The sequence below is a fragment of the Sander lucioperca genome, chromosome 3 (genome assembly GCF_008315115.2).
Source record: "Sander lucioperca isolate FBNREF2018 chromosome 3, SLUC_FBN_1.2, whole genome shotgun sequence".
Lineage (NCBI taxonomy): Eukaryota > Metazoa > Chordata > Actinopteri > Perciformes > Percidae > Sander > Sander lucioperca.
The window spans coordinates 39023392-39050404 of NC_050175.1; the positions used below are offsets into that span (position 1 = coordinate 39023392).

The 27013-nt window shown below is 43.1% G+C and overlaps 1 protein-coding gene across 1 annotated transcript in view; it reads right to left on the minus strand.

Moving 5' to 3' along the window:
- Positions 1-27013, minus strand: part of si:ch211-288d18.1 (USP6 N-terminal-like protein) — a 63227-nt gene that overhangs the window by 10174 nt on the left and 26040 nt on the right. Inside the window, exons 6-9 of the mRNA XM_035999101.1 lie at positions 26552-26659; positions 22203-22312; positions 2990-3038; positions 1347-1467 (exon numbers count right to left, since the gene is read on the minus strand). Of these exons, the coding sequence (XP_035854994.1) occupies positions 1347-1467; positions 2990-3038; positions 22203-22312; positions 26552-26659 (388 nt within the window). The remainder of the gene's footprint in view (positions 1-1346; positions 1468-2989; positions 3039-22202; positions 22313-26551; positions 26660-27013) is intronic.

Consider the following 27013-nt stretch of genomic DNA (forward strand, 5'->3'; position numbering starts at 1 on the left):
CTCATCATGGCCGTTGCTGGGTTCCCTATCATTTATGATATTTGCGTATAGGGACCAGTTAACGTTACCTGCCGGTCACATGGTCTCTAAACAGTCCGCTCACGGTGAAGTCCTGCACGGATCAACAGCTGGCGGCTGCTCGCTCTGCCTGCACGCTGCTGCGGTTCAGCGGCTAACGAGCGAGCTAACTGCTAACAGACACCGCTGCGACCAACAACCAATACACATTCTGTCATTATATAAGTCATTTATAAAAGGTTTCTAGTGTCAGTGTATTGGCCGTGCAGTGGCTGCTTGATCTTTTTCCATGATGAACATAGAATGCTGCTACGTCAGAGCGGCCAAAGCCTCAAACAGCTTCCCCGGACTTTCTGACCAGCGTCCTCGACCGGGCGGCCAGAGCTTCTTTGCAGCTCAAGTCGGCGGCTGACTAAATACTTTTTTGCCCCACTGTATATGCATCAAAAGGGACGCCGATAGCCCCGACCAAGCGCGTTATATGACGCTAAAGGAGACTTTTAGCGTCATATAACAACGACAAAGGCACCTGACCAAGCGTCCGTGTGTTACGAGTTGGGAGTGAGAATCTGTTGGCATGACATGAGGAAAATGTCCAAATCCCACTTGAACTTCCCGTCGACCATGCAACGTTGTGTTTTTCTGGCTCTAAAATTAAAACTATTTGTTCGTTTTTTTGTCACTTTTTTTACCAATTATTTTGTCACCTTTTTCGATGTTTTTGTCGATTTGTTTCTGGCCTATATAAAGAGACTTCAGATACAGTATTAGGGGACCACTAAGGCCTATATAAAGAGACTTCAGATACAGTATCAGGGGACCACTAAGGTCTATATAAAGAGACTTCAGATACAGTATTAGGGGACCACTAAGGTCTATATAAAGAGACTTCAGATACAGTATTAGGGGACCACTAAGGTCTATATAAAGAGACTTCAGATACAGTATTAGGGGACCACTAAGGTCTATATAAAGAGACTTCAGATACAGTATCAGGGGACCACTAAGGTCTATATAAAAGAGACTTCAGATACAGTATTAGGGGACCACTAAGGTCTATATAAAGAGACTTCAGATACAGTATCAGGGGACCACTAAGGTCTATATAAAGAGACTTCAGATACAGTATTAGGGGACCACTAAGGTCTATATAAAGAGACTTCAGATACAGTATTAGGGGACCACTAAGGTCTATATAAAGAGACTTCAGATACAGTATTAGGGGACCACTAAGGTCTATATAAAAGCATCCAAAGAGCACCATGTCATGGGACCTTTAAAAAACAGAATGTTTATATGCTCAGATTTGTTGGCTGCCGCCGTCTCACCGTGCATGCCGTGTTTCTGATTGGTCAGCAGCTGCGACAGCGCCCAGAAGGCGTCTTCCTCGTTCATGTACATCAGCAGCAGGGCGGCGATCTGACTCATGCCCTGGCAGTAGCTCACTTCCTGCAGGGGGGGACAGGGTTAATAATGCTTCCACTCAAAACACACCTCTTCAGACTAGCCTTCCACGTAAAATAATCTTACATTTCTCCACTGATAGTTACTGCTTTTATTGTTTTAATTGCTTTTAATGTGCTTGTTTTATGTGTTTGACAACACATGCGCAGCACTTAGCAAACGGGCTGAAAATACACAAACGATGCAAAAAGAAAAGCACACCTCTACCATTCATATTTGTCCGATTTAAAGGAACACGCCGACTTATTGGGACTTTAGTTTATTCACCGTATCCCCCAGAGTTAGATAAGTCCATACATACCCTTCTCATCTCCCTGCGTGTTGTAACTCTGTCTGACGCCCCCACCGGTAGCCTAGCTTAGCACAGATCCTGGAGGTAACTGGCTCCATCTAGCCTAGCTTAGCACAGATCCTGGAGGTAACCAGCTCCATCTAGCCTAGCTTAGCATAGATCCTGGAGGTAACTGGCTCCATCTAGCCTAGCTTAGCACAGATCCTGGAGGTAACTGGCTCCATCTAGCCTAGCTTAGCACAGATCCTGGAGGTAACTGGCTCCATCTAGCCTAGCTTAGCACAGATCCTGGAGGTAACCGGCTCCATCTAGCCTAGCTTAGCACAGATCCTGGAGGTAACCGGCTCCATCTAGCCTAGCTTAGCACAGATCCTGGAGGTAACTGGCTCCATCTAGCCTACTGCTCCCAATAAGTGACAAAATAACACCAACATGTTCCTATTTACATGTTGTGATTTGTATAGTCACAGCGTGTACAAATAACAAGGTCACATGAGACACAGCCATTTTCTAACCGTAAACAAACTGGGAACTATATTCTCAGAAGGCAAAGCACTGCTACTGCTGCTACTTGGGCGGAGTGATATGCTTGCAGCACCTGAGAAGCACTGGACAGAGAGTAGAAATGCTTCACCTTTCTGAGAATATAGTTCCCAGTATGTATACGGTGAGAAGATGGCTGTGTGTCATGTGACCTTGTTATTTGTACACGCTGTGACTCTACAAATCACAACATGTAAACAGGAACATGTTGGCGTTATTTTGTCACTTATTGGGACCCCGTTGTAAACGTTACGCACTAAAACAGAAGTGTATATTTGTGTTGTTTGGTTCGGTGTTCTGTCACTTTTAAAAACACTTGTGCGGCCGTTTTCTAAGGGAATGAAGTACGGTACGTTCCTCCCAGTTTATGTTTATGAGGGCCGGATCAAAATCTGCGAGTGGCCAGATGTGGCCCGCGGGCCATGAGTTTGACACGTCCTCTAAACTTTCATACGGTTAATTTCCACCAGCTGTGGATTTAAAAAGCGATGTGATAATAAAATCCGGGTCGTTAATCAGATACACAAATCTCTGTATCAGCACGCTTTAACTGCCCACAACCATGAGCCTCGAGTGGAAAACAAGCATTTGGAAAAAGGAAAGATTTTTATCAGTTGAATCAAGTTACAGTGGTATTTGCGTGTTTCATGCGATGAAGGAACAGCCACTTACTGTGTTGTAGACTGAATATGCAGAGAGGACATGGAAAAGAGCCTGCTGCCTGCAGAGAGGAGAGGAAGAAAGTTATTCACAAAATGTCTGAATGATTCCCGTCAAACATTGTACTTGAGCGCATTTCAAGCAGCGCCAACGTTATGAAACGGTCCACACTTCCTGTCTCCTAAAGGGGCGTGGCCTCGTTTGAACGCGTAGTGAACGTTGTGTGGATGGATGAAAAGTTATATTTGAATAATTTGTTGGGATTCACACATGCGCAGTGGCTAGGTAAGGCTCACAATTGCTAGCTAGCTGTTTCTCTAACTGCAGTCAGAACAATGCAGGATTAGCCGGGAGACTTCTTCTAAACGAGGGCGAACTCCCAACTTTGCGTGGAATACCTGCAGAACAGGGACATGGAAGTAGTTCTTTTGTAGATTATGGTGAACTAGTCAGTCCTTCCAGAAAAATGCAGTTTTTTTGTGATTGTTGCAGGCAAAAATCCTTGATCATGCGGCACGTTTTCTTAAAAAATGCGATGGAATATGCGGGATATTTATGCGATTTTATGCGATGAAATTGCAGGAACTTGCAAAAATTGCGCGAACTTTTTAAAACGGCGGTTTCATCATGGCTTCATCGCGGGATTTGCAGCTTTTCGATGATGTTCACGTCGCGTAATTACGTCACTTCATAACGTTCCCATGGCAACAGGGGGAAATGACTGCTCTTGTGTGAAGTAAACGCAACATTTTTCAACTTTCTGCTAAGATATATGGGACTTTTTTGCAACGAAAATGTGGGGATTATGAAATCATGCAAGCCCCGCATATTTATTTATTTATTATTATTATTTTGCGTGGAAATCGGCAATTTATGCGGCGAAAGTGCGGCGTATTTGAAAAAAATGCGGCCCCCGCATTAATATGCAGACTTTGGCTGATTATGCGTTGAATTATACGATCGCATAATCACGTTTTTCTGGAGGGACTGACTTGTGTGTGTTGTAGCAGTGTTTTGCTATTGAGAACGAGGCGGCTAACCGCTAGCATGGTTTAGTTTCGGCTAGTGACGTAGAAAGCCGTGCAGATGTTGACCAGCTCACCCAGAGACTGAAGGCAGGACACATTCAGAAACCGTATCTCACTCTAAACAGCATGGATGGATTTTTCCAAAGTTTGTATGCGTGTGGAAGCACCAGAGACACAAAATAACTCCCCAATCATATCATTTCATAATATGAGCACTTTAAAGTAGCCCTCAGATGAAGAAAGGGTGGAGACCCTAAGCTCTATACTAAAGATAGAGCATTTCAAGCAGCGCCAATGGTCTGAAACGGTCCACACTTCCTGTCTCCTAAAGGGGCGTGGCCTCGTTTGAACCATAGACAGTATATAAGAATGGACCAACAGGTCCCGTGTCTCTGGACGGAGACCAGTGAAGGATATTAGAAGATCTTTCCCGGTGATGGCTGAGCGTTACTGAGCAGCCTCCAACTGAGCTTGAAGACGTAGATGTGACGTGAGCAACCTGTCTGAAAGTTGGAAGTCTTCTGGTAGCTGTGCCAAGAGAAATCTCAATCATTCCCAATCTAGCAGAGACGGAGAGCGTAGGTATATGTAAGGAGATAACATAGACACAGGCTAATTATTGATCACTAAAATGATAGTTAACATTAGTAATTAAACTTAAACAGCTAATGGAAGTCCAAACTGCCTGAGAGCTTCTCCTGTACTATACGGTAATTCCTCTACTATGAGACAGTAAGTCTCGTGGTTATGACCCAATCGTTAGCCTATTTTTATAAAAACGTCTGCTACGGAGCCATAACGTGAGGTACAAGGTAATGGAGCCTTTTATACATTGTCGTGCTTCTTTAGAAATAAACAACGGACAAATAGAGTCTTTAAACTTGTAATGACATTTCGAGCATAATGCTTGAAATGTCTGGCCTCCCCATGTGCAGTGATTCCTTCTGAGGGAACGCAGCAGATCTGACTGGAATATTGGATTGTATGAGTTCAACAATCGACTAGTGTGGACTTGACCGGAAAACAGGAAATAAACAGAGGTATGTGCACTGGCTGGATTAACACAACTTTTATGCCTTTCTGTCACATCTACTGCAGTCAGATTCACCGTGTTCCCTCAGAAGGAATCACTGCACATGGGTAGGCACTGGTAATGACATTTTGAGCATGTTTAGAGGCTTAAAGCACGTTTATAACCTGCCCTGTTTAAGCCTGTTGGGTGCTAACGCTAGCAGGAGGATAACACGGTGTAGGCAGCACCGATTGTTTTTGTTTTTTTTTTGCTACTGCCAGCACTCCACATTTCCAAACAACAGAGCTACGTTGAAATCGACCAGAATTCTCCTTTAACGTCGTGTGGATGGATGAAAAGTTATATTTGAATAATGTATTAATATGTTCTTTTGCTAACGTTAGATATTTACAGAGCTGAAAGACATATTTAGCATCACAGAGATTAGTTTTGTTAGGGCGTTTACCAACGTTAGCTGACGTTAGCTGCCAAATCTCGCAAGAGTTCGGTCCTGAGACAGAAACAGGTCTGAAACAAAGCTAATTTTCTCCTGATGTGTCCGTCTGAAAAATGCCGTTTCAGCGTCAGAATGTTCTGGAGATATACGGCTTGTTGAAGAGACAGGAAACTACTTTGAGTTGGGGCGTCTCGGTTCTAAACCATCTCTGGTTTACACTAGAGTTGAGCCGGATACTCGGCTGAAACGAGTACTTTTGCCGTGTACGAGTATTATACGAGTAATGCGAGTCAATATCTGTGCTCGGATTGAATAAAAATCCTCATTGGGTAGCTGACTGTGTCTGCGTTCTGTGATAGGCTAGTCGTCACAGAGCCCCTCCCCCACACACATACAGATGTATTGTGTTGCTGTGTCCCGCTCTGCTCACTCACACACAGAACAGCTCTCTCTCTCCCTCTCTCTCTCTCTCTCTCTCTCTCTCTCTGTCTCCCTCTCTCCCTCTCTCTCTCTCTCTCTCTCTCTCTCTCTGTCTCTCTGTCTCTCTCTCTCCCTCTCTCACTCTCTCTCCCTCTCTCTCTCTCTCTCTCTCTCTCTCTGTCTCTCTGTCTCTCTCTCTCTCTCTCTCTGTCTCTCTCTCTGTCTCTCTGTCTCTCTCTCTCTCTCTCTCTGTCTCTCTATCTGTCTCTCTCTCTCTCTCTCTCTGTCTCTCTGTCTCTCTCTCTCTCTGTCTCTCTGTCTCTCTCTCTGTCTCTCTGTCTCTCTGTCTCTCTCTCTCTCTGTCTCTCTGTCTCTCTCTCTCTCTGTCTCTCTGTCTCTCTCTCTCTCTCTCTGTCTCTCTCTCTCTCTCTCTCTCTCTCCCTCTCTCTCTCTCTCTGAGTCGGAGCTGAGTGTGTGAGTGTGTGTGAGTGAGCTGCTGTATTTGTAGTTTTTCTTACTTTTCTTTTTGTTGTTTTTGATACTTTCATTTAGTTTTGGTTAGTTTAATGGTATAGGTCACTTTATATTTAATTTATAGTACTTTTTGGTGGTTAGTTTGGTTTATTTTGGGTGGTTTTGTCTCCTGCCGGCGTCTCGCCGGTCGGCGTGTGCAGCCGCCATGGTGAATGGAGAGGGGTTCTCCACGCTCACCAGGAAACATGGCATTAAGATCTGTCCTAGTTTCCCGTGCAGCGTGGAGGACATTAGTTTAGCTGTGGGGGGAAAGGTCGGGCACGGTAGTATTAAGTCGGCCGCTCGGATGAACGGCGCCGTGGTCATCTTCCTGGACCGGGAGGACAAGGTGAACCAAGTCATCGAGGCGGGCATCACCGTGAGAGAAATGTTTGTTCAGGTGCTACCACTGACACAACCAGCCACCAAGGTAGTCCTGTCCAATGTCCCACCGTTCATCTCTGATGGCTTCCTCAGCAGAGAGTTGTCCAGACACGGGAAGATAGTCTCCCCCGTTAAAAAGATCCTGTCTGGATGTAAATCTCCGTTGTTGAAGCACGTCGTGTCTCACCGGAGGCAGCTCTATATGATACTGAACCATCGGAACGAGGAGTTAAACCTCCGCTTCCATGTTAAAGTAGATGATTATGAATACGTGATTTTTGCAACGTCATCAGAGATGAAATGTTTTGGTTGTGGAGAGAGATCTCTACAGCACAGAGTACACAGAGGACAACGAGTCTTTCACCAGGTTCTGCAGAGACCTGCCCACGGTTTCTGGGGACGACAATGAGGAGCTGGAGGGGCCCCTGACGGAGGAAGAGGTTTTTAGAGCTCTACAAGGCATGCAGGGGGGAAAGGCCCCTGGGATTGATGGTCTCCCTCCAGAGTTTTACAAAACTTTCTGGGACATAATGAAAACAGACATTTTAGATGTTTTTATGGAAAGTTTTGATGGCTGCTCGTTACCGCAGAGTTGCAGAAGGGCAGTGCTGACTCTCCTCCCTAAAAAAGGGGACTTGCAGGACATTAAGAACTGGAGGCCAGTCTCTCTGCTGTGTGCAGATTACAAGATGCTGTCCAAAGTCCTGGCATCCAGGCTGAAGCTGGTGTTGGACCGGGTCATCCACAAGGCCCAAACCTACTGTGTGCCCGGCAGGTCCATTATTGACAATGTGTCGTTGATTCGGGATATTTTGGCAGTCTCTGGTTCATTGGGTGTAGACACTGGTCTGGTTTCTTTGGACCAGGAAAAGGCGTTTGACCGGGTTGAGCACCGTTACCTGTGGAAAGTTCTGGAGAGGTTCGGCCTCAGCCCTGGTTTCATCGCCAAGATAAAGGTAATGTATGAGAACATTGAGAGTGTGCTGAAGATTAATGGTGGGTTGTGTAAACCCTTCACAGTAACCAGGGGGATAAGACAAGGCTGCTCGATGTCAGGGATGTTATACGCCTTATCCATTGAACCCATGCTGCATAATGTCCGCTCTGGCATCAATGGCCTGTTTCTACCTGGTTTTACTCCACATTTTACTGTATCGGCCTACGCAGACGACATCATAGTTTTTATTAAAAACCAACAAGATGTAGATTGTTTAGGAAGTATTGTTCAGACTTTTAAGGAAATTTCTGCTGCCAAAGTCAACTGGGCCAAAAGTGAGGCCCTGGCAGTGGGGAGCTGGGCTGGAGGCCTCCCTCAGCTTCCTGGTGGGTTGACCTGGAAGAGGGGGGGTTTAAAGTACCTGGGGGTTTATCTGGGGGACCAGAGATCCACGGATAGGAACTGGGAAGGAGTGATTGAGAAGGTGGAGGGGAAGTTGGGAAAATGGAGGTGGCTGCTTCCCCATATGTCCTACAGAGGCAGGGTGCTCATCATTAACAACTTGGTGGCATCCAGCCTCTGGCACAAGTTAAAATGTATGGAGCCCCCTGCTGGTCTGTTAAAAACCATACAGTCGATTATTTTAAAGTTTTTTTGGGACATGATGCACTGGGTTCCCAAATGTGTTTTATATCTGCCAAAAGAGGAGGGGGGGCAGGGTTTGGTGGACTTGGAGAGCCGGACTGATGCTTTTAGATTACAGTTCATACAGAGGTTTTTATATGGAACTGATGATGTCGTCTGGAGGCCAGTAGCCAGCACCATTTTAAGGGGGGTTGCAGGTCTGGGTCTTGATGCTTCTTTGTTTTTAGTGGACTGTGGTTTTATCTCTTTGTGTGACTTGCCTTCTTTTTACCAAGGACTTTTTAAAGCATGGACACGTTTTAAATGGACCAGATTAGAACCTGCAGCATCTCTGTTCTGGCTCCTGGAGGAGCCTCTGGTGTGGGGGGGCCCGGCTGGATCTCAAGGATGGCAGCAGACCTGGACTCACGGAGAGGCTGATGAGGGCTGGAGTGACTACGTTGAAGGGGATCGTGGAGGCTGCAGGTCCTGGCTTCCTGAACACCGAGGCAGTGGCCTCTCTGCTGGGTCTGAGGTCGGCTCGCCACACCAGAACTATTCTGAACGAGTGGATTAACAGACTGGACAAAGGAGAGACAGAGATGCTGCGGGACTATTTTAATGGGACAGAAATGCCCGTTTCTGGAGACCCTTTTCCAGACATTGGTTTTTTAATTAACAACACTGACTCACTAGCACATCATACGCCACGTGTTGCTGATTTTCATATGCAGACTGGGAAAGGTCTGTATAGGAACTGTGTTCTGGCCACCCACAATAAGAAGCTGAGTGTGAGGAAGGACATGGTGTGGAAGGACAGACTGTTGAAAGACAGGAAACCAGTGTGGAGAGTCTTGTACAAGCCTCCCCTAAACAAGAGGTCAGGAGACCTGCAGTGGAGGATCCTCCACGGGGCTCTGGCTGTGAATGTGTTTCTGTCTAAGATTAATCCCACCGTGTCCTCCACGTGTCCATTCTGTCTCCACCCTGAGACCATTAGTCACTGCTATCTGGACTGTTACAGGCTGAAACCTCTTTTTAACATTTTAAAAACTGTGTTTTTAGATTGTGGAGAGGTTTTTAGTGAGACTGCTTTTATTTTTGGTGCTGGCTACAGAAAGAAAAATGCAAATAAGTGGAAAATGTTGAATTTTATTGTGGGTCAGGCAAAAATGTCAATTTATAAAAGTAGGAAAAACCAGATATAAAAGTGTGAGTGGACTAGAGCTGAGGAAGCTGTATGTGTCTCTGGTGAAGGCCAGAGTGAGAGTGGACTTCAGGTTCCTCTCTCTGATGAAGGACATGCAGCAGTTTTTAGACCAGTGGTGTCTCACCACGGCTCTGTGCTCTGTGAAGGAGGAGGAGCTCATCTTTCATTCTGTGTTTTTATGAGATTGTTATTTTTAAATGTGGTTTTATTTATTTTTTTGTGCATTTAAAAACAAGTATGATGTTCTGGTAGAAAAGGAAACGTTTTTCTGAAAATAAAGGTTTTGTAAAAATCAAAAATCTCTCTGTCTCTCTCTCTCTCTCTCTGTCTCTCTCTCTCTGTCTCTCTGTCTCTCTCTCTCTCTCTGTCTCTCTCTCTCTCTCTCTCTCTCTCTCTGTCTCTCTGTCTCTCTCTCTCTCTCTCTCTCCCTCTCTCTCTCTCTCTCTCTCTCTGTCTCCCTCTCTCTCTCTCTCTCTCTCTCTCTCTCTCTCTCTCTCTCTCTCTCTCTCTCTCTCTCTCTCTCTGTCTCTCTGTCTCTCTGTCTCTCTCTCTGTCTCTCTGTCTCTCTCTCTCTCTCTCTGTCTCTCTGTCTCTCTGTCTCCCTCCCTCTCTCTCTCTCCCTCTCTCTCTCTCTCTCTCTCTCTCTGTCTCCCTCTCTCTCTCTCTCTCTCTCTCTCTCTCTCTCTCTCTCTCTCTCTCTCTCTCTCTCTCTCTCTCCCTCTCTCTCTCTGTCTCTGTCTCTCTCTCTCTCTGTGTCTCTCTCTCTGTCTCTCTCTCTCTCTCTCTCTCTCTCTCTCTCTCTCTCTCTCTCTCTCTCTCTCTCTCTCTGTCTCTCTCTGTCTCTCTGTCTCTCCCTCAGTCACTCAGGTCCGCGGGTCTTTTCCGTTAACGTTTAGGGTTTCTTCAGCTTCAGGTTTGTTTTTTACTTCGGTTTGTAGTCCTTCCTTATTAACCAGTAGAGTTCTGGTAAACGTGGGGTTTGTAGTCCTTCCTTATTAACCAGTAGAGTTCTGGTAAACGTGGGGTTTGTAGTCCTTCCTTATTAACCAGTAGAGTTCTGGTAAACGTGGGGTTTGTAGTCCTTCCTTATTAACCAGTAGAGTTCTGGTAAACGTGGGGTTCGTAGTACTTCCTTATTAACCAGTAGAGTTCTGGTAAACGTGGGGTTAGTTCAGACGTGGTTCTTGGTAGAATGAGACTCGCGTTACGTCTCTGCCTGTCGGAGATATTTTTTCTTTTTTAAACCGTCAGCTGGCTCTAACCAGTTTTTTTTACTTCACGCACTGAGTGTCTGACACTTTCTTGCTGTATTTCATAAAAAAATAAAGGAAGTAGTGGTATAAAACTATATTACAAATGAATTAGCTACACACACACACACACACACACACACTCTCTGCCGGTCATCGGAGTTTTTTAAAGCCCCGCCCATTTCAAGACAACCCGACCCTCTTCCGGGTTAAATCCCGTCCACTTCCGGGTTAGGCCCCGCCCAGTCCGAGTACAGATACAGATACAGATAATTCATAATGGTTAACAGATACAGATACAGATACAGATAATGCTGTACTCGCTCATCCCTAGTTTAAATCTTGGGTTGTCTTCCCGTAGACCGTGAACTTGTTATCCTTCTGGGCCAAAATTGCAAATGCACTTTTTTGGCTCTTTTTCCAACATTTTTTGACGCTTTTTGAAAAAATGTTGCCACTTTTTTCGACACTTTGTTAAATACATAGTCAATAAACATAATTTAAATGACATAATACCTATTTTTTTTGGTAATGGTGGATTATTGTGACTGATAGCTAAGATCAGAGGATGTTGAGTGGCCACAGTTTATTTCAAATGCTATAAAATTGAAAAGAAATACCCACAATTCAATGAAAGTAATCATTAATTTTACCTGCCAAGAATGTTACACGGCTTCCATACAACATACATCCACGCATTCATGATATTCTGGTGCAATTTGGTTCAAAGAAACCCAAAATGCTGATATAAAAATGGGTCAAATTTGACCCGAGGAAAACACAAGGGTTAAGAAAACGCAGACAACCCAGAGAGTTTTTTTATATTATATATATTTACATTTACATTTTGAAATGCTTGAAAAAGCCTCGGAATCTGAATTGAAAACAAGGTTTACAAGCAAACACATTTACAAAAAAATAATGCCCATAACAGGTTCGAAATTCAAATATTAAGGGCTGCCTAATATTCGTTCGAATATACATTTTTTTTTTAAAGCAGCCATATTATGCTCATTTCCAGGTTCATAATTGTATTTTAAGGTTGTACCAGAATAGGTTTACATGGTTTAATTTTCTAAAAACACCATATTGTTGTTGTACTGCACCGCTCTCTCTCACTGCTGCAGATCCTCTTTTCAGCTGGTCTCTGTTTTAGCTACAGAGTGAGACCTCTTTTCTTCTTCTTCTTCTGGACTATCTTTGATTGCACTGCACATGTGCAGTAGCTCAGATGTAGCTCATGTCAGCTAGCTAGCTCCATAGACAGTAAAAGAAAGGCTGTTTCTACAACTTCAGTCAGTTACAAGGCAGGATTAGCTGGGAGACTTCTAAATGAGGGCACACATGTAAGTAGTTCTTTTGTAGATTATGGTGAACTTGTGTGTGTTGTTGCAGTGCTTTGCTACTGAGAACGAGGTAGCATGCTAGCGTTAGCATGCTAGCGTTAGCATTAGCATGCTAACGCTACGAGCTAATGGTTGCGGTTAGCCTGCTCGTTTCGGCTTGTGACGTCACAAGCCGTGCCGATTTTGACCAGCTCACCCAGAGACTGAAGGCAGGACACATTCAGAAACCGTATCTCACTCTAAACAGCATGGATGGATTTTTTTCAAAGTTTGTATGTGTGTGGAAGCACCAGAGACACAAAATAACACCCCAAATCCCAGAAAAAGTGTTTTTTTCATAATATGGGCACTTTAATATTCGAATTATATTCGAATATCGAAGTTCGGCGTCAAAGCCCTAATCTATAGTTATGCGGTGGCCCAGAGTTAGACCCTTTTGACTCCACACAGAAACAGCAACGCGTGCGGCATGACATCACTTTGTTGCAGAGACGCTATTGGTTAAATGCCGGCAAAGTAGAACACGGAAGCAGCTTGAAGCGAAAAGCGCGAGTATGTCTGCGGTCTGGAGGTATTATAAAGTTGATGACAACAACATTGCCGTAGCAAACTGTGAGATATGTAACAGAAGTAGACTTCCACCTACTTCTGTACCCCTCCCCGATGTGGCTGAATCACCAGTTGGAAGAATCTGTTTTTCCCAACTTCCTCATAATAATAAGAACATTCGTGCATTATTTCAAAAAGAAATTGTTTGTATTCCACATTTTACTGGAACCAATTTGTAAATGACATTGTTTGGAAAGAGGTTTGGATGATTCCTCACAGATACTTGATAGTAAACAAGGTGAAAGAAGTATCTTTCAAAATAATTCACAGATATTACCCTGCTAATCATTACATGATTAAATTTAAAAGAGACATCAACACAAACTGTTCTTTTTGTGAAGACCACCCAGAAACTGTTCTACACCTCTTTTGGCATTGCCCACTAGGGCTGAACGATTAATTGCATTTGCGATAATATCGCGATATGTTAAAACGCGATTTCCTAATCGCAAAGGCTGCGATTTGGTCACATGACTCGCGGGAGCAAATCAGTCTGCACTCCGCAGAGAAAGCATCAACTAGCACGCTAACGCTACGTCGTACCTTGAGCTGATTTCTGTCATTCAAACAACTCTGAGTTGTAGTTTAAAACTTTTACAGCCATTTTAATAAAATGAAGGGTTTTATTCTGGTTCGAGTCCATACGTGCAGTTAATGGATACAGACACGCAGAACTGAAGGCTCGGTTGGCAACGATTAGCTCTGATTAGCGGTTAGCTCCGGTTAGCTCCGGTTAGCGGTTAGCTCCGGTTAGCTCTGATTAGCGGTTAGCTCCGATTAGCTCCGATTAGCTCTGATTAGCGGTTAGCTCCGGTTAGCTCCGGTTAGCGGTTAGCTCCGGTTAGCTCCGGTTAGCGGTTAGCTCCGTTATAAAGATATGAGTGGAGGAGCTGCCACTGAGAGGGGTAACAACCAGACTGATAAATGACGTTCGGGGAGCTTTCACAGCAGCGTGGCCGCGATGTTTCAACAGTTTTATTAGTACAGTTAATCCCACGGCAAGAACACCAGCAACTAGCTAACGTAACGATAGCCTCTCTGAACAAGAACACCAGCAACATGCTAACGTAACGATAGCCTCTCTGAACAAGAACACCAGCAACTAGCTAACGTAACGATAGCCTCTCTGAACAAGAACACCAGCAACATGCTAACGTAACGATAGCCTCTCTGAACAAGAACACCAGCAACTAGCTAACGTAACGATAGCCTCTCTGAACAAGAACACCAGCAACATGCTAACGTAACGATAGCCTCTCTGAACAAGAACACCAGCAACTAGCTAACGTAACGATAGCCTCTCTGAACAAGAACACCAGCAACATGCTAACGTAACGATAGCCTCTCTGAACAAGAACACCAGCAACTAGCTAACGTAACGATAGCCTCTCTGAACAAGAACACCAGCAACATGCTAACGTAACGATAGCCTCTCTGAACAAGAACACTAGCAACTAGCTAACGTAACGATAGCCTCTCTGAACAAGTGCACACGGCAGCACGCAACTTCACGAGGGGGAGGGGCTGGAGGCAGCTCCTCTGTGCACTGTAAAAAATTACACTGTTGTGTGTGTGTGTGTGTGTGTGTGTGTCTGTGTGTGTGTGTGTGTGTGTGTGTGTGTATATACTATAATTTTACTTTTTTAACTGTCTAGTGTGTAATTGTGTGTTGTTCATACTATAAAATGATTTATTGTTTGTCTTTGTTGAATAATACAGAAGACAAAGAGCTTAAAAAAATAATAGAATCGAAATCGCAATATTTGGGAAAAAAAATCGCAATTAGATTATTTTCAAAAATCGTTCAGCCCTACTGCCCTCACACCACAACGTTTTGGCAAAACCTCGGCAGATTCATCATTAACCATATTTATAAAGACTTTGCCTTATTGTGGAAGGATGTTATTTTTTGCCTTTATAAAAGCCATAGTAAAGAAAAGATGTACTTCATTATAAATTTATTAATTCTTTTGGCAAAATTTCACATTCATAAGTGTAAATTCAGCACTAAAAAAACCTAGTTTTGTACTTTTTCTCCATGAAGTTGAACATTATATTAATCTGATTTCTGGTTCAAACAACAAAAAGGCTGTTAAAACTGTCAACATATGGTCCTCTTTCTCTTTGTAATGGCCTATAAGCTTCCCCTGGCAATCTTGTTTTATATTTTATTTTTGTTATGTATGTTTTTGACCACTCACATGTGATTTGTACCCTTTTTTTGCAATAAAAAACAGAGTTGTTGAATGTTAAAATAAGGTGAGTTAAATAAAAAATAAGGAACATCCTGGATCTGTTTTTTCGCTCTTCTTTATTCTTTTTTTATATATTATAGAAGTACCGGATCGGGACTCGGTATCGGTAGATACTCAATCAAATGACTCGGACTCGAGGGCAAAAAAACCTGATCGGGACATCCCTAGTTTTTGGCCCTTTTTCCGACAATTTTGATGTTTTTTTCTGATAATTTTGTCCCTTTTTTCAAGGTTTTTGTTGCTTTTTCTATAATGACTAAGGAACTTTTTTTGCTGACTTGTTGGGGCTTTATGTCGACCAAACTGTAAGTGAGACTATATGAGATATGCAGTAATACAGCCAAATATATCGGACTGTTTCGATGAAATGAAAGCATGTGAATAACCTCTACATGTCTGGCCCTTGATGTGATTCTCATTTTCTAGTGTGGCCCTTAAGGTGCTGACACACCAACCAGACGGCCGACCGTCGGCAGTAAAGCCAGTCGGACTGATCAGTCGGGTCCCCGAGGTCCAAAAAAAGGCCTCAAAACACACTGAGGCGACGCCGACTTGAGCGTACGCTCTGCGCGTGCGCGAAACGTAATACGTCTCCATAGCAGCAGGCGGCGCTGCTCTGTACTGTTTCCCAGAAAATGAAAACCGGCAGCTGATTGGACGAACGCGTCACGTGGGTCTTGTTTCAAGGGGGTAAGCTTCGCTTCAGAGCTCGAACCTCCTATGGCGCCATTTTGATGTTACCAAGCCATCACCTCCCGTTAGCATCCCATTGACTGCCATTCATTTTGACGTCACTTTGACAGCGAATAACTTTACATCTGAAGAGTTTAAAGACTCTATTTGTCTATTGTTTATTTCTAAAGAAACACGACAATGTATAAAAGGCTCCATTACCTTGTACCTCACGTTATGGCTCCGTAGCAGACGTTTTTATAAAAATAGGCTAACGATTGGGTCATAACCACGAGACTTACTGTCTCATAGTAGAGGAATTACCGTATAGTACAGGAGAAGCTCTCAGGCAGTTTGGACTTCCATTAGCTGTTTAAGTTTAATGACTAATGTTAACGATCAATAATTAGCCTGTGCCTATGTTATCTCCTTACATATACCTACGCTCTCCGTCCGCTCTACGCTCATTCCACTCGCCGTTTCAAGGGTTACGTAGATATAGATCATATAAGGTGATATACTGCGTATGGTCTGGAGGACTTGTTGGAAGGAACCGGCTGTCTCCAGTGTGAAGAGAGAAACAAAATGACGGAACCACTGAAGATACGTTTTTGCCACATTTCTAAAGTTTTTGGCGCTTTTTCCGACAATTTTACTTTTTTTTCAATAATTTTGTCCCTTTTTTCAATATTTTTGTCACTTTTTCTGACGTTTTTGGTGCTTTCTCCAACATTTTTGCCACATTTCTCAAGTTTCTGTCGCGTTTTCTGACAATTTTACTTTTTTTCCGATAATTTTGTCCCTTTTTTCAATACTTTTGTCACTTTTTCTGACGTTTTTGGTGCTTTCTCCAACGTTTTTGGTGCTTTCTCATACGTTTTTGGTGCTTTCTCCAACGTTTTTGCCACATTTCTGAAGTTTTTGGTGCTTTTTCTGACAATTTTGATGTTTTTTTCAAAAATGTGGTCCCTTTTTTGAATATTTTTGTCACTTTCTCCAACGTTTTTGCCACATTTGTAAAGTTTTTGGCGCTTTTTCCGACAATTTTACTTTTTTTTCAATAATTTTGTCCCTTTTTTCAATATTTTTGTCACTTTTTCTGACGTTTTTGGTGCTTTCTCCAACATTTTTGCCACATTTCTCAAGTTTCTGTCGCGTTTTCTGACAATTTTACTTTTTTTCCGATAATTTTGTCCCTTTTTTCAATACTTTTGTCACTTTTTCTGACGTTTTGGTGCTTTCTCCGACGTTTTTGGTGCTTTCTCCAACGTTTTTGCCACATTTCTGAAGTTTTTGGTGCTTTTTCCGACAATTTTGATGTTTTTTTCAAAAATTTGGTCCCTTTTTTGAATATTTTTGTCACTTTCTCCAACGTTTTTGCCACATTTCTCAAGTTTCTGTCGCGTTTTCTGACAATTTTACTTTTTTTTTCAATAATTTTGTCCCTTTTTTCAATACTTTTGTCACTTTTTCTGACGTTTTTGGTGCTTTCTCCAACGTTTTTGCCACATTTCTGAAGTTTTTGGTGCTTTTTCCGACAATTTTGATGTTTTTTTCAAAAATTTGGTCCCTTTTTTGAATATTTTTGTCACTTTCTCCAACGTTTTTGCCACATTTGTAAAGTTTTTGGCGCTTTTTCCGACAATTTTACTTTTTTTTTCAATAATTTGGTCCCTTTTTTCAATGTTATCGTCAATTTTTGTAAAGTTTTTGGTGCTTTTTCCGACAATTTTGACGTTTTTTCCGATAATTTTGTCCCTTTTTTCAATACTTTTGACACTTTTTCTGACGTTTTTGGTGCTTTCTCCAACGTTTTTTGCCACGTTTCTAAAGTTTTTGGCGCTTCCTCTGACAATTTTGAGTTTTTTTTCAATAATTTGGTCCCTTTTATCAACGTTATCACCACTTTTTCTAACATTTTTGGTGCTTTCTCCAAGGTTTTTGCCACGTTTCTGAAGTTTTTGGCGCTTTTTCCGACAATTTTACTTTTTTTTCAATAATTTTGTCCCTTTTTTCAATATTTTTGTCACTTTTTCTGACATTTTGGGTGCTTTCTCCAACGTTTTTGACACATTTCTAAAGTTTTTGGCGCTTTTTCCGACAATTTTACTTTTTTTTCAATAATTTTGTCCCTTTTTTCAATATTTTTGTCACTTTTTCTGACGTTTTTGGTGCTTTCTCCAACGTTTTTGCCACATTTCTCAAGTTTCTGTCGCGTTTTCTGACAATTTTACTTTTTTCAAAGATTTTCATCAGATTTTGAGCCACTCGTCATTTCCGGGTGAGTCCCGACTGTCCTGTCTCTGTCTGTCCTGTCTCTGTCTGTCCTGTCTCTGACTGTCCTGTCTCTGTCTGCCCTGTCTCTGTCTGCCCTGTCTCTGTCTGTCCTGTCTCTGTCTGCCCTGTCTCTGTCTGTCCTGTCTCTGACTGTCCTGTCTCTGTCTGTCCTGTCTCTGACTGTCCTGTCTCTGACTGTCCTGTCTCTGTCTGTCCTGTCTCTGTCTGTCCTGTCTCTGACTGTCCTGTCTCTGTCTGTCCTGTCTCTGACTGTCCTGTCTCTGTCTGCCCTGTCTCTGTCTGTCCTGTCTCTGTCTGTCCTGTCTCTGACTGTCCTGTCTCTGTCTGTCCTGTCTCTGTCTGTCCTGTCTCTGTCTGTCCTGTCTCTGACTGTCCTGTCTCTGTCTGTCCTGTCTCTGACTGTCCTGTCTCTGACTGAGCATGTCAGGTCGGCCCAAATGAAGGCCGACGGCTCCTCGGACGGACGACGGCACGAACACACCGAACGTCAAGTCACCGACCTCGCCAGACGGTCCGACGGCCGATTGTCAGCTCTGTGTGTCAACGCCCTTAGTGGAGTTGAGTTTGAACTAAACTGGGGTACAAACACACACAAACTCTCCGTAATAAAGAGAGCTTACGAGACTGAGAAGAAGAGGAAGAGGAACAGGTGGTGGTGATGGCGCAGTGGATATGACACATGCCTTTGGTGTGGGAGACCCGGGTTCGATTCCCACTGCAATACATCAACCAATGTGTCCCTGAGCAAGACACTTAACCCATAGTTGCTCCAGAGGCGTGCAACCTCTGACACATATATACATATAGCAATTGTAAGTCGCTTTGGATAAAAGTGAATTTTAATAAATGTAATGTAATGTAAAACACAGAGAACCCAAAACGGAGAACAGAGAGAACAGAGAGTGAGCCTCTGAATCGACGCCACAGCTTCTGTCTCTATAAAAAGGCTGCTTTTTGCACGGCTGCTGAACTCCTGTTAAATACTGAAACATTTCTCTGCCACAGACTTTTCCACTGCCGCTCCCGAAACAGGCCTGCGGTCTGTTAAACTGTCGGTGACGTCACTCTGTGACGGGGTCAGGTTCCGTCTCCGAACACAGCCGGCCCGCCGCGCTCACGCTCAGTTCACACAGAGTCTCCGCTACAGAACGGATGAACAACGTTATACACACAACACTTTCATAATCGGTTTGAGACATTTATAATTTTAAACTTCTCTGATGTCAGCTTGTTAAACGTTTTTGGCACTTTTTCTGACAATTTTGATGTTTTTTTTTCAATAATTTGGTCCCTTTTTTCAACATTATCGCCACATTTTTGGTGCTTTCTCCAACGTTTTTGGCACATTTCTCAAGTTTGTGGTGCTTTTTCTGACAATTTTGATGTTTTTTTTGATAATTTTGTCCCTTTTTTCAATATTTTTGTCACTTTTTCTAACGTTTTTGGTGCTTTCTCCAACGTTTTTGCCACGTTTCTAAAGTTTTTGGAACTTTTTCTGACAATTTTGACGTTTTTTTCAATATTTTTGTCACTTTTTCTGACGTTTTTGGTGCTTTCGCCAATGTTTTTGGCACATTTCTCAAGTTTGTGGTGCTTTTTCTGACAATTTTGATGTTTTTTTGGATAATTCTGTCCCTTTTTTCAATGTTATCGCCACTTTTTCTGACATTTTTGGTGCTTTCTCCAACGTTTTTGCCACGTTTCTAAAGTTTTTGGTGCTTTTTCTGACCATTTTGACGTTTTTTTCAATAATTTTGTCCCTTTTTTCAATATTTTTGTCACTTTTTCTGACGTTTTTGGTGCTTTCTCCAACGTTTTTGCCACATTTCTCAAGTTTTTGGTGCTTTTTCTGACAATTTTGATGTTTTTTTGGATAATTTGGTCCCTTTTTTCAACGTTATCGCCACTTTTTCTGAAGTTTTTGGTGCTTTCTCCAACGTTTTTGCCACATTTCTAAAGTTTTTGGTGCTTTTTCCGACAATTTTGATGTTTTTTCAATAATTTGGTCCCTTTTTTCAACATTATCGCCACATTTTTGGTGCTTTCTCCAACGTTTTTGGCACATTTCTCAAGTTTGTGGTGCTTTTTCTGACAATTTTGATGTTTTTTTCAATATTTTTGTCACTTTTTCTGACGTTTTTGGTGATTTCGCCAACGTTTTTGCCACATTTCTCAAGTTTGTGGTGCTTTTTCTGACTATTTTGATGTTTTTTTGGATAATTTTGTCCCTTTTTTCAATATTTTTGTCACTTTTTCTGACGTTTTTGGTGCTTTCTCCAACGTTTTTGCCACATTTCTCAAGTTTTTGGTGCTTTTTCTGACAATTTTGATGTTTTTTTGGATAATTCTGTCCCTTTTTTCAATGTTATCGCCATTTTTCTGACATTTTTGGTGCTTTCTCCAACGTTTTTGCCACGTTTCTAAAGTTTTTGGTGCTTTTTCTGACCATTTTGACGTTTTTTTCAATACTTTTGTCATTTTTTTCAATATTTTTGTCACTTTTTCTGACGTTTTTGGTGCTTTCTCCAACGTTTTTGCCACATTTCTCAAGTTTTTGGTGCTTTTTCCGACAATTTTGATGTTTTTTCAATAATTTGGTCCCTTTTTTCAACATTATCGCCACATTTTTGGTGCTTTCTCCAACGTTTTTGGCACATTTCTCAAGTTTGTGGTGCTTTTTCTGACAATTTTGATGTTTTTTTCAATATTTTTGTCACTTTTTCTGACGTTTTTGGTGATTTCGCCAACGTTTTTGCCACATTTCTCAAGTTTGTGGTGCTTTTTCTGACTATTTTGATGTTTTTTTGGATAATTTTGTCCCTTTTTTCAATATTTTTGTCACTTTTTCTACGTTTTTGCTACATTTCTCAAGTTTCTGTCGCGTTTTCTGACAATTTGGACATTTTTTCCAACAATTTTGACGTTTTTTTTCAATAATTTGGTCCCTTTTTTCAACGTTATCACCACTTTTTCTGACGTTTTTTGGTGCTTTCTCCAACGTTTTTGCCACATTTCTCAAGTTTCTGGCGCGTTTTCTGACAATTTTGACGTTTTTTCCAATAATTTTGTCCCTTTTTTCAATATTTTTGTCACTTTTTCTAACATTTTTGGTGCTTTCTCCAACGTTTTTGCCACGTTTCTAAAGTTTTTGGCGCTTTTTCCAACAATTTTGACGTTTTTTCCGAAAATTTTGTCCCTTTTTTCTATATTTCTGTCACTTTTTCTGACGTTTTTGGTGCTTTCTCCAACAGCTCACTCTCTGTTCTCTGTGTTTTCCTTCTTCTTTGTGAATATTGTTCTAGTTTCTTCTCTCCTCTGTGACAGTAAACTGAATATCTTTGAGTTGTGGACAAAACAAGACATGTAAGGACGTCATCTTGGGCTTTTTGGGAAATGCTGATCCACATTTTTCACCGTTTTCTGACATTTTAGAGACCGAACAACTAATCCATTCATTCAGGAAATAATCCACAGATGTATCGACTATGAAACTAATCGTTACTCGCAGCCCTGTGAAACAGAAAAATCTACAGACGCAAATGGACAAAGTGTAGTAAAATAAACATCTGAATGTGTATTTTGGATGTTTTGGTTTCCACTAGTCTAAAAGAAGACAAGTTATGCAGTCCTTCCAGAAAAACGTGATTATGCGATCGTATAATTCAACGCATAATCAGCCAAAGTCTGCATATTTATGCGGGGGGGGGGGGCGCATTTTTTCAAATACGCCGCACTTTCGCCACATAAATTGCTGATTTCCACACAAAATATGCGGGGCTTGCATGATTTCATAATCCCCGCATTTTCATTGCAAAAAAGTCACATATATCTTAGCAGAAAGTTGAAAAGTGTTGCGTTTACTTCACACTAGAGCAGCCATTTTCCGTTAACGTTATGAAGTGACGTAATTACGCGACGTGAACATCATCGAAAAGCTGCAAATTTTTAATATTTATGCATAAAATTGCATAAATATCCCCCATATTCCATCACATTTTTTAAGAAAACGTGACGCATAATCAAGGATTTTTGCCCAAAACAATCACAAAAAAACTCCTCATTTTTCTGGAAGGACTGACATATGGAAGCAAAACAGTGCCAAAATCTCAGAATGGACCAGAGCAAATTATGGTTTTGCCTGGCGTGGCCTTTAAACTTTTTTCAACCTGAGGAATAATCGGACTTTGCATCCGAACTGTGTGAGACTTACTTGACTCCGAAGCGATCCGTGAACATGATGTGGTTCCGAAAGGTCCGGTTGATGTCCAGGTCGATCTGTTTGATCTCGGACGAGTACCGCCGGGCCTGCTCCTTCATTCTCTGGGCGGAAAACAAAGAGCCAAGTCAACAAGGACGAGTCGGCTAAAAGAAAAGAAAGAGATCGCTGCTTGCAGCTTTCTCCAGAACCATTGTACTCCACAATAACTTACAGAGGGACCCTGAATCACTTAATATGGAAATAACCGTACACTACCGATCGCACGCCTGGCTGGCCGCTTCATACCAGACGTGCATTTCTCCTGCGTGCCCAGGAATGTGTCACTATCTGTCTGTCTCTCTGTCTCTCTCTCTGTCTGTCTCTCTGTCTCTCTCTCTGTCCGTCTCTCGCTCTCTCTGTCCGTCTCTCACTCTGTCTGTCTGTCTGTCTGTCTCTCTCTGTCTCTCTGTCCATCTCTCTCTCTGTCTGATTCTCTCTCTCGATCTGTCTGTCTGTCTGTCTCTCTGTCTCTCTCTCTGTCCGTCTCTCACTCTGTCTGATTCTCTCTCTCGATCTGTCTGTCTGTCTGTCTCTCTGTCCATCTCTCTCTCTCTCTCTGTCTGTCTGTCTGTCTGTCTGTCTCTCTGTCTGTCTCTCTGTCCGTCTCTCACTCTGTCTGTCTGTCTCTCTGTGTCTCTCTCTGTCCGTCTCTCACTCTGTCTGTCTGTCTGTCCGTCTGTCTGTCTGTCTCTCTGTCTCTCTCTCTGTCCGTCTCTCGCTCTCTCTGTCCGTCTCTCACTCTGTCTGTCTCTCTCTCTCTATCTGTCTGTCTGTCTCTCTGTCTGTCTGTCTGTCTGTCTCTCTGTCCATCTCTCTCTCTCTCTGTCTGTCTGTCTCTTTCTCTGTCTGTCTGTCTCTCTCTGTCTGTCTGTCTGTCTGTCTGTCTCCCTGTCCATCTCTCGCTCTCTCTGTCTGTCTGTCTCTCTGTGTCTCTCTGTGTCCATTTCTCTCTCTGTCCGTCTGTCTGTCTGTCTCTCTCTGTCTGTCTGTCTGTCTTTCTCTCTCTCTCTCTCTGTCTGTCTGTCTGAGAAGGGGTTGGGGTGGTGCGAGATCACTGAAGGCTTGCACCGACAGAGTTGTTGTCATTACTCAGAATTCCTCAAGGGGGCGACAGAAACTACGCACTATAAATGAGAGGTTCTCCAGCTTTTTTCAATAATATTCCCCCTTTGAACAGTGTTTTTAAGCCATGTACCCCCTAACCAGCGCAAACCATTTTTGGTAGAAAAAAAAAAGTCTCTATAAAGAGGAAGAATACAGCGATGTCAGAGATAGATTTACTAAACAACAGCCTTGGACCTGGACTAGAAATCTAGACCCCACTAGTGGCAGCAAATGTAATTTGCAGCCAGGGTCGTCTAGCAACTCTCCATTGGCTTGCGAGCTGGAAAAACCAAACTCTGGTCGGGCCAATCACATCGTGTATAGAGTCGGTGGGCGGGGCTTAACATAATGACGGCAGAGTTGCGACGGTTCCGCGTGAATTCATTAGACAGTATATATAATGGACCAACAGATCCCGTGTCTCTGGACGGAGACCAGTGAAGGATATTAGAAGATCTTTCCCGGTGATGGCTGAGCGTTACTGAGCAGCCTCCAACTGAGCTTGAAGACGTAGATGTGACGTGAGCAACCTGTCTGAAAGTTGGAAGTCTTCTGGTAGCTGTGCCAAGAGAAATCTCAATCATTCCCAATCTAGCAGAGACGGAGAGCGTAGGTATATGTAAGGAGATAACATAGACACAGGCTAATTATTGATCACTAAAATGATAGTTAACATTAGTAATTAAACTTAAACAGCTAATGGAAGTCCAAACTGCCTGAGAGCTTCTCCTGTACTATACGGTAATTCCTCTACTATGAGACAGTAAGTCTCGTGGTTATGACCCAATCGTTAGCCTATTTTTATAAAAATGTCTGCTACGGAGCCATAACGTGAGGTACAAGGTAATGGAGCCTTTTATACATTGTCGTGTTTCTTTAGAAATAAACAACGGACAAATAGAGTCTATAAACTCTTCAGATGTAAAGTTATTCTCTGTCAAAGTGACGTCAAAATGAATGGCAGTCAATGGAATGCTAACGGGAGGTGATGGCTTGGTAGCATCAAAATGGCGCCATAGGAGGTTCGGGTTGTGAGGAGACGCTTACCCCCTTGGTGAATTCCCTGCTACTTGAAAACAAAGAAGATGGCTGCTGCTGCTGTTGCTGGTGAACAGCGGTCTTTGGAATCGGCTTTGGCCGCAACTCTGGAAGACTTGGAGTTCAACAAAGAACGGCACTGAAGTCATTCTTAAAAAAGGAAGATGGGTTCAGAGTTTTGCCGACCGGATACGGCAAACGTTGAATCTATCAACTAGCGTTGCTCTGGTTGCAGTAACGGAGATAGCGGAGATAGCGGAGATAGTGCAGATAGCGGAGATAGCGGAGATAGTGCAGATAGCGGAGATAGCGGAGATAGTGCAGATAGCGGAGATAGCGGAGATAGTGCAGATAGCGGAGATAGCGTGGGTGCGGCCACCCTATGGCCCCTCAAACGCCGCCGATCTTGCATCACTTGACGAGAATGGGGGCCCTCGCCAAGTGACACATTGCAGATTATTAGCTGAAAGAAGCTAGTTACTGCATAAATCTCACGTTGTGATAATCCAGCTCTTCTTATCAAATGTAACAGTCACTGAACTCATGGTTACAACGGTAAACCAACACAACAATGACAATTATCAGGCAACTAAACACTACATTCACAGCAGACACATTAAAGAAATTCATGAAGTTACATTTGTATTCCGAACAAATGGCAAACTTATCAGCAAAGTTTAACACAACTCTATTTACCGCCTTGCTTCATGGGAATTGACCAGCCAATGAGCCACGCTATCTTTATTTTTTCACGTCGTTATTTCGTTCTTTTAAAATGACTTGGTAGCAGAGGGCCCCGTGATTAAGCTCCGCCCCCACTGTACTGAGACTCTAGCTCCGCCCCTGTCTGGTTGGCTATAGAGCTCAACAGTCCCGCCCCTCCTCTGAGAGACCGCGGGTTCCGGAAGTAAATTTCCCATTAATTTCACCCATTGACGTCTGGAAAAATCCGTATATGAAGAGTTTTAGACCGTACCTTAGGCTAACCAGACGGTACGTGACTCATAAGCATAGAACGTATAATTTCGAGTAAAAAAACTAACACAAAATACCCAAAAAAGTAAAAGGTACAAGACTGTGTACATATCATCATTTCAGAGCGAAGGAACTACTCATCCCATAAACCACTGAACAAAGGAAGCTAACGTTAGTTTAGCTAGCAGCTAATTCGGCTAACCGCCAGCTGAGACAGCGTGTAATAACTTTCAAAATAAACCTGAAAATAACCGTTAACATATATAACGGCTGTTACGTCAGCTGTAGACGGCTTTACCCAGTGATAAGTTTGAGTTAACGTTATTTTAGACTGAATCAAGCTGTCAGCTAGCGGTTAGCCGAATTAGCTGTTAGCTAAACTAACGTTAGCTTCCCGGTGGAGGCTAACGTCAGAAGCGTGGAACCGATTGTGATTCGTGCAGTGTCATAAATCCTCGTGACGGATCGTGCAGGCAGCTCCCCCTCCCCCCCTCACTGTGGGACTGTGGGATTGTGGGTAATGAAGTACTTATCCAAGACATCGCGAATAAAAGACATTTATCTCTAAACAAGGTTAGTGCCCCATGATTTTTGGCGTCTATATAAGCATATACAATCGCTGAGTCATGTCATAGCTGGTTTTAAGTCTACCATCGACGGTTACCATTTTATGGCTTATAATCCAATTTGTCAATGGAGAAATTGCATTATATTTTTACTTCCGGAAACCCGCTGTGGGCGGGACTGTTGAGCTCTATTGCGTGCAGAGGGAATCTGAAAGACGTTTATCCCGCCCCTCGGATTGAGCACTGCCAATGGTGAGTTCCCAGACATCCAACATCTGGATGTGGGTCTGGGAATAGGGGGACACGTACCCCCTGCAGTCCTCCAGAGTACCCCTAGGGGGACACGTACCCCTGCAGTCCTCCAAAGTACCCCTAGGGGGACACGTACCCCCTGCAGTCCTCCAAAGAACCCCTAGGGGGACACGTACCCCCTGCAGTCCTCCAGAGTACCCCTAGGGGGACACGTACCTCCATTTTAGAAACACTGCTATAAATAATAGGGTGGATTGTGCATGAATGTAACATATTTTTAAGCATGGAGAACATTATTTGTGTATTTTCAACTACTGACTAACTTCACTAATGTTCTGCAGGCTGGATGACATTGTGAGTGCACACCTCATATTTGCCTTCGTTGTCATTCTTGGCCCTCTCCACGTCCAGCATCAGGGCCCAGGCCCGGCCTCGCAGCTGCAGGGGAATGCCCTTGTACACCCGCTTCACCATCTGACAGCAGAGAGCAGGAGAACACATGACACTGCGTGAATAAATAAGAAGCCAGAAGGTTTCAGAGGGCGTTGACGCTGTGAAGTGTGTGAGTCACCGGAAAGTTGAACCGCCTACGGCAATATTCACAAGTACAAAGCAAAGGATTTTCACATTGAAACGTATTCAGTGAGTATCCAGATCTCCAGATCTGTGTGTGTGTGTGTGTGTGTGTGTGTGTGTGTGTGCGCGCATGTGTGTGTGTGTGTGTGTGCCTGTGTGTGTGTGTTTGTGTGCGTGTGTGTATGTGTGTGTGTGTGCGCATGTGCCTGTGTGTGTGTGTGTGTGTGTGTGTGTGTATTTGTGTGTGCATGT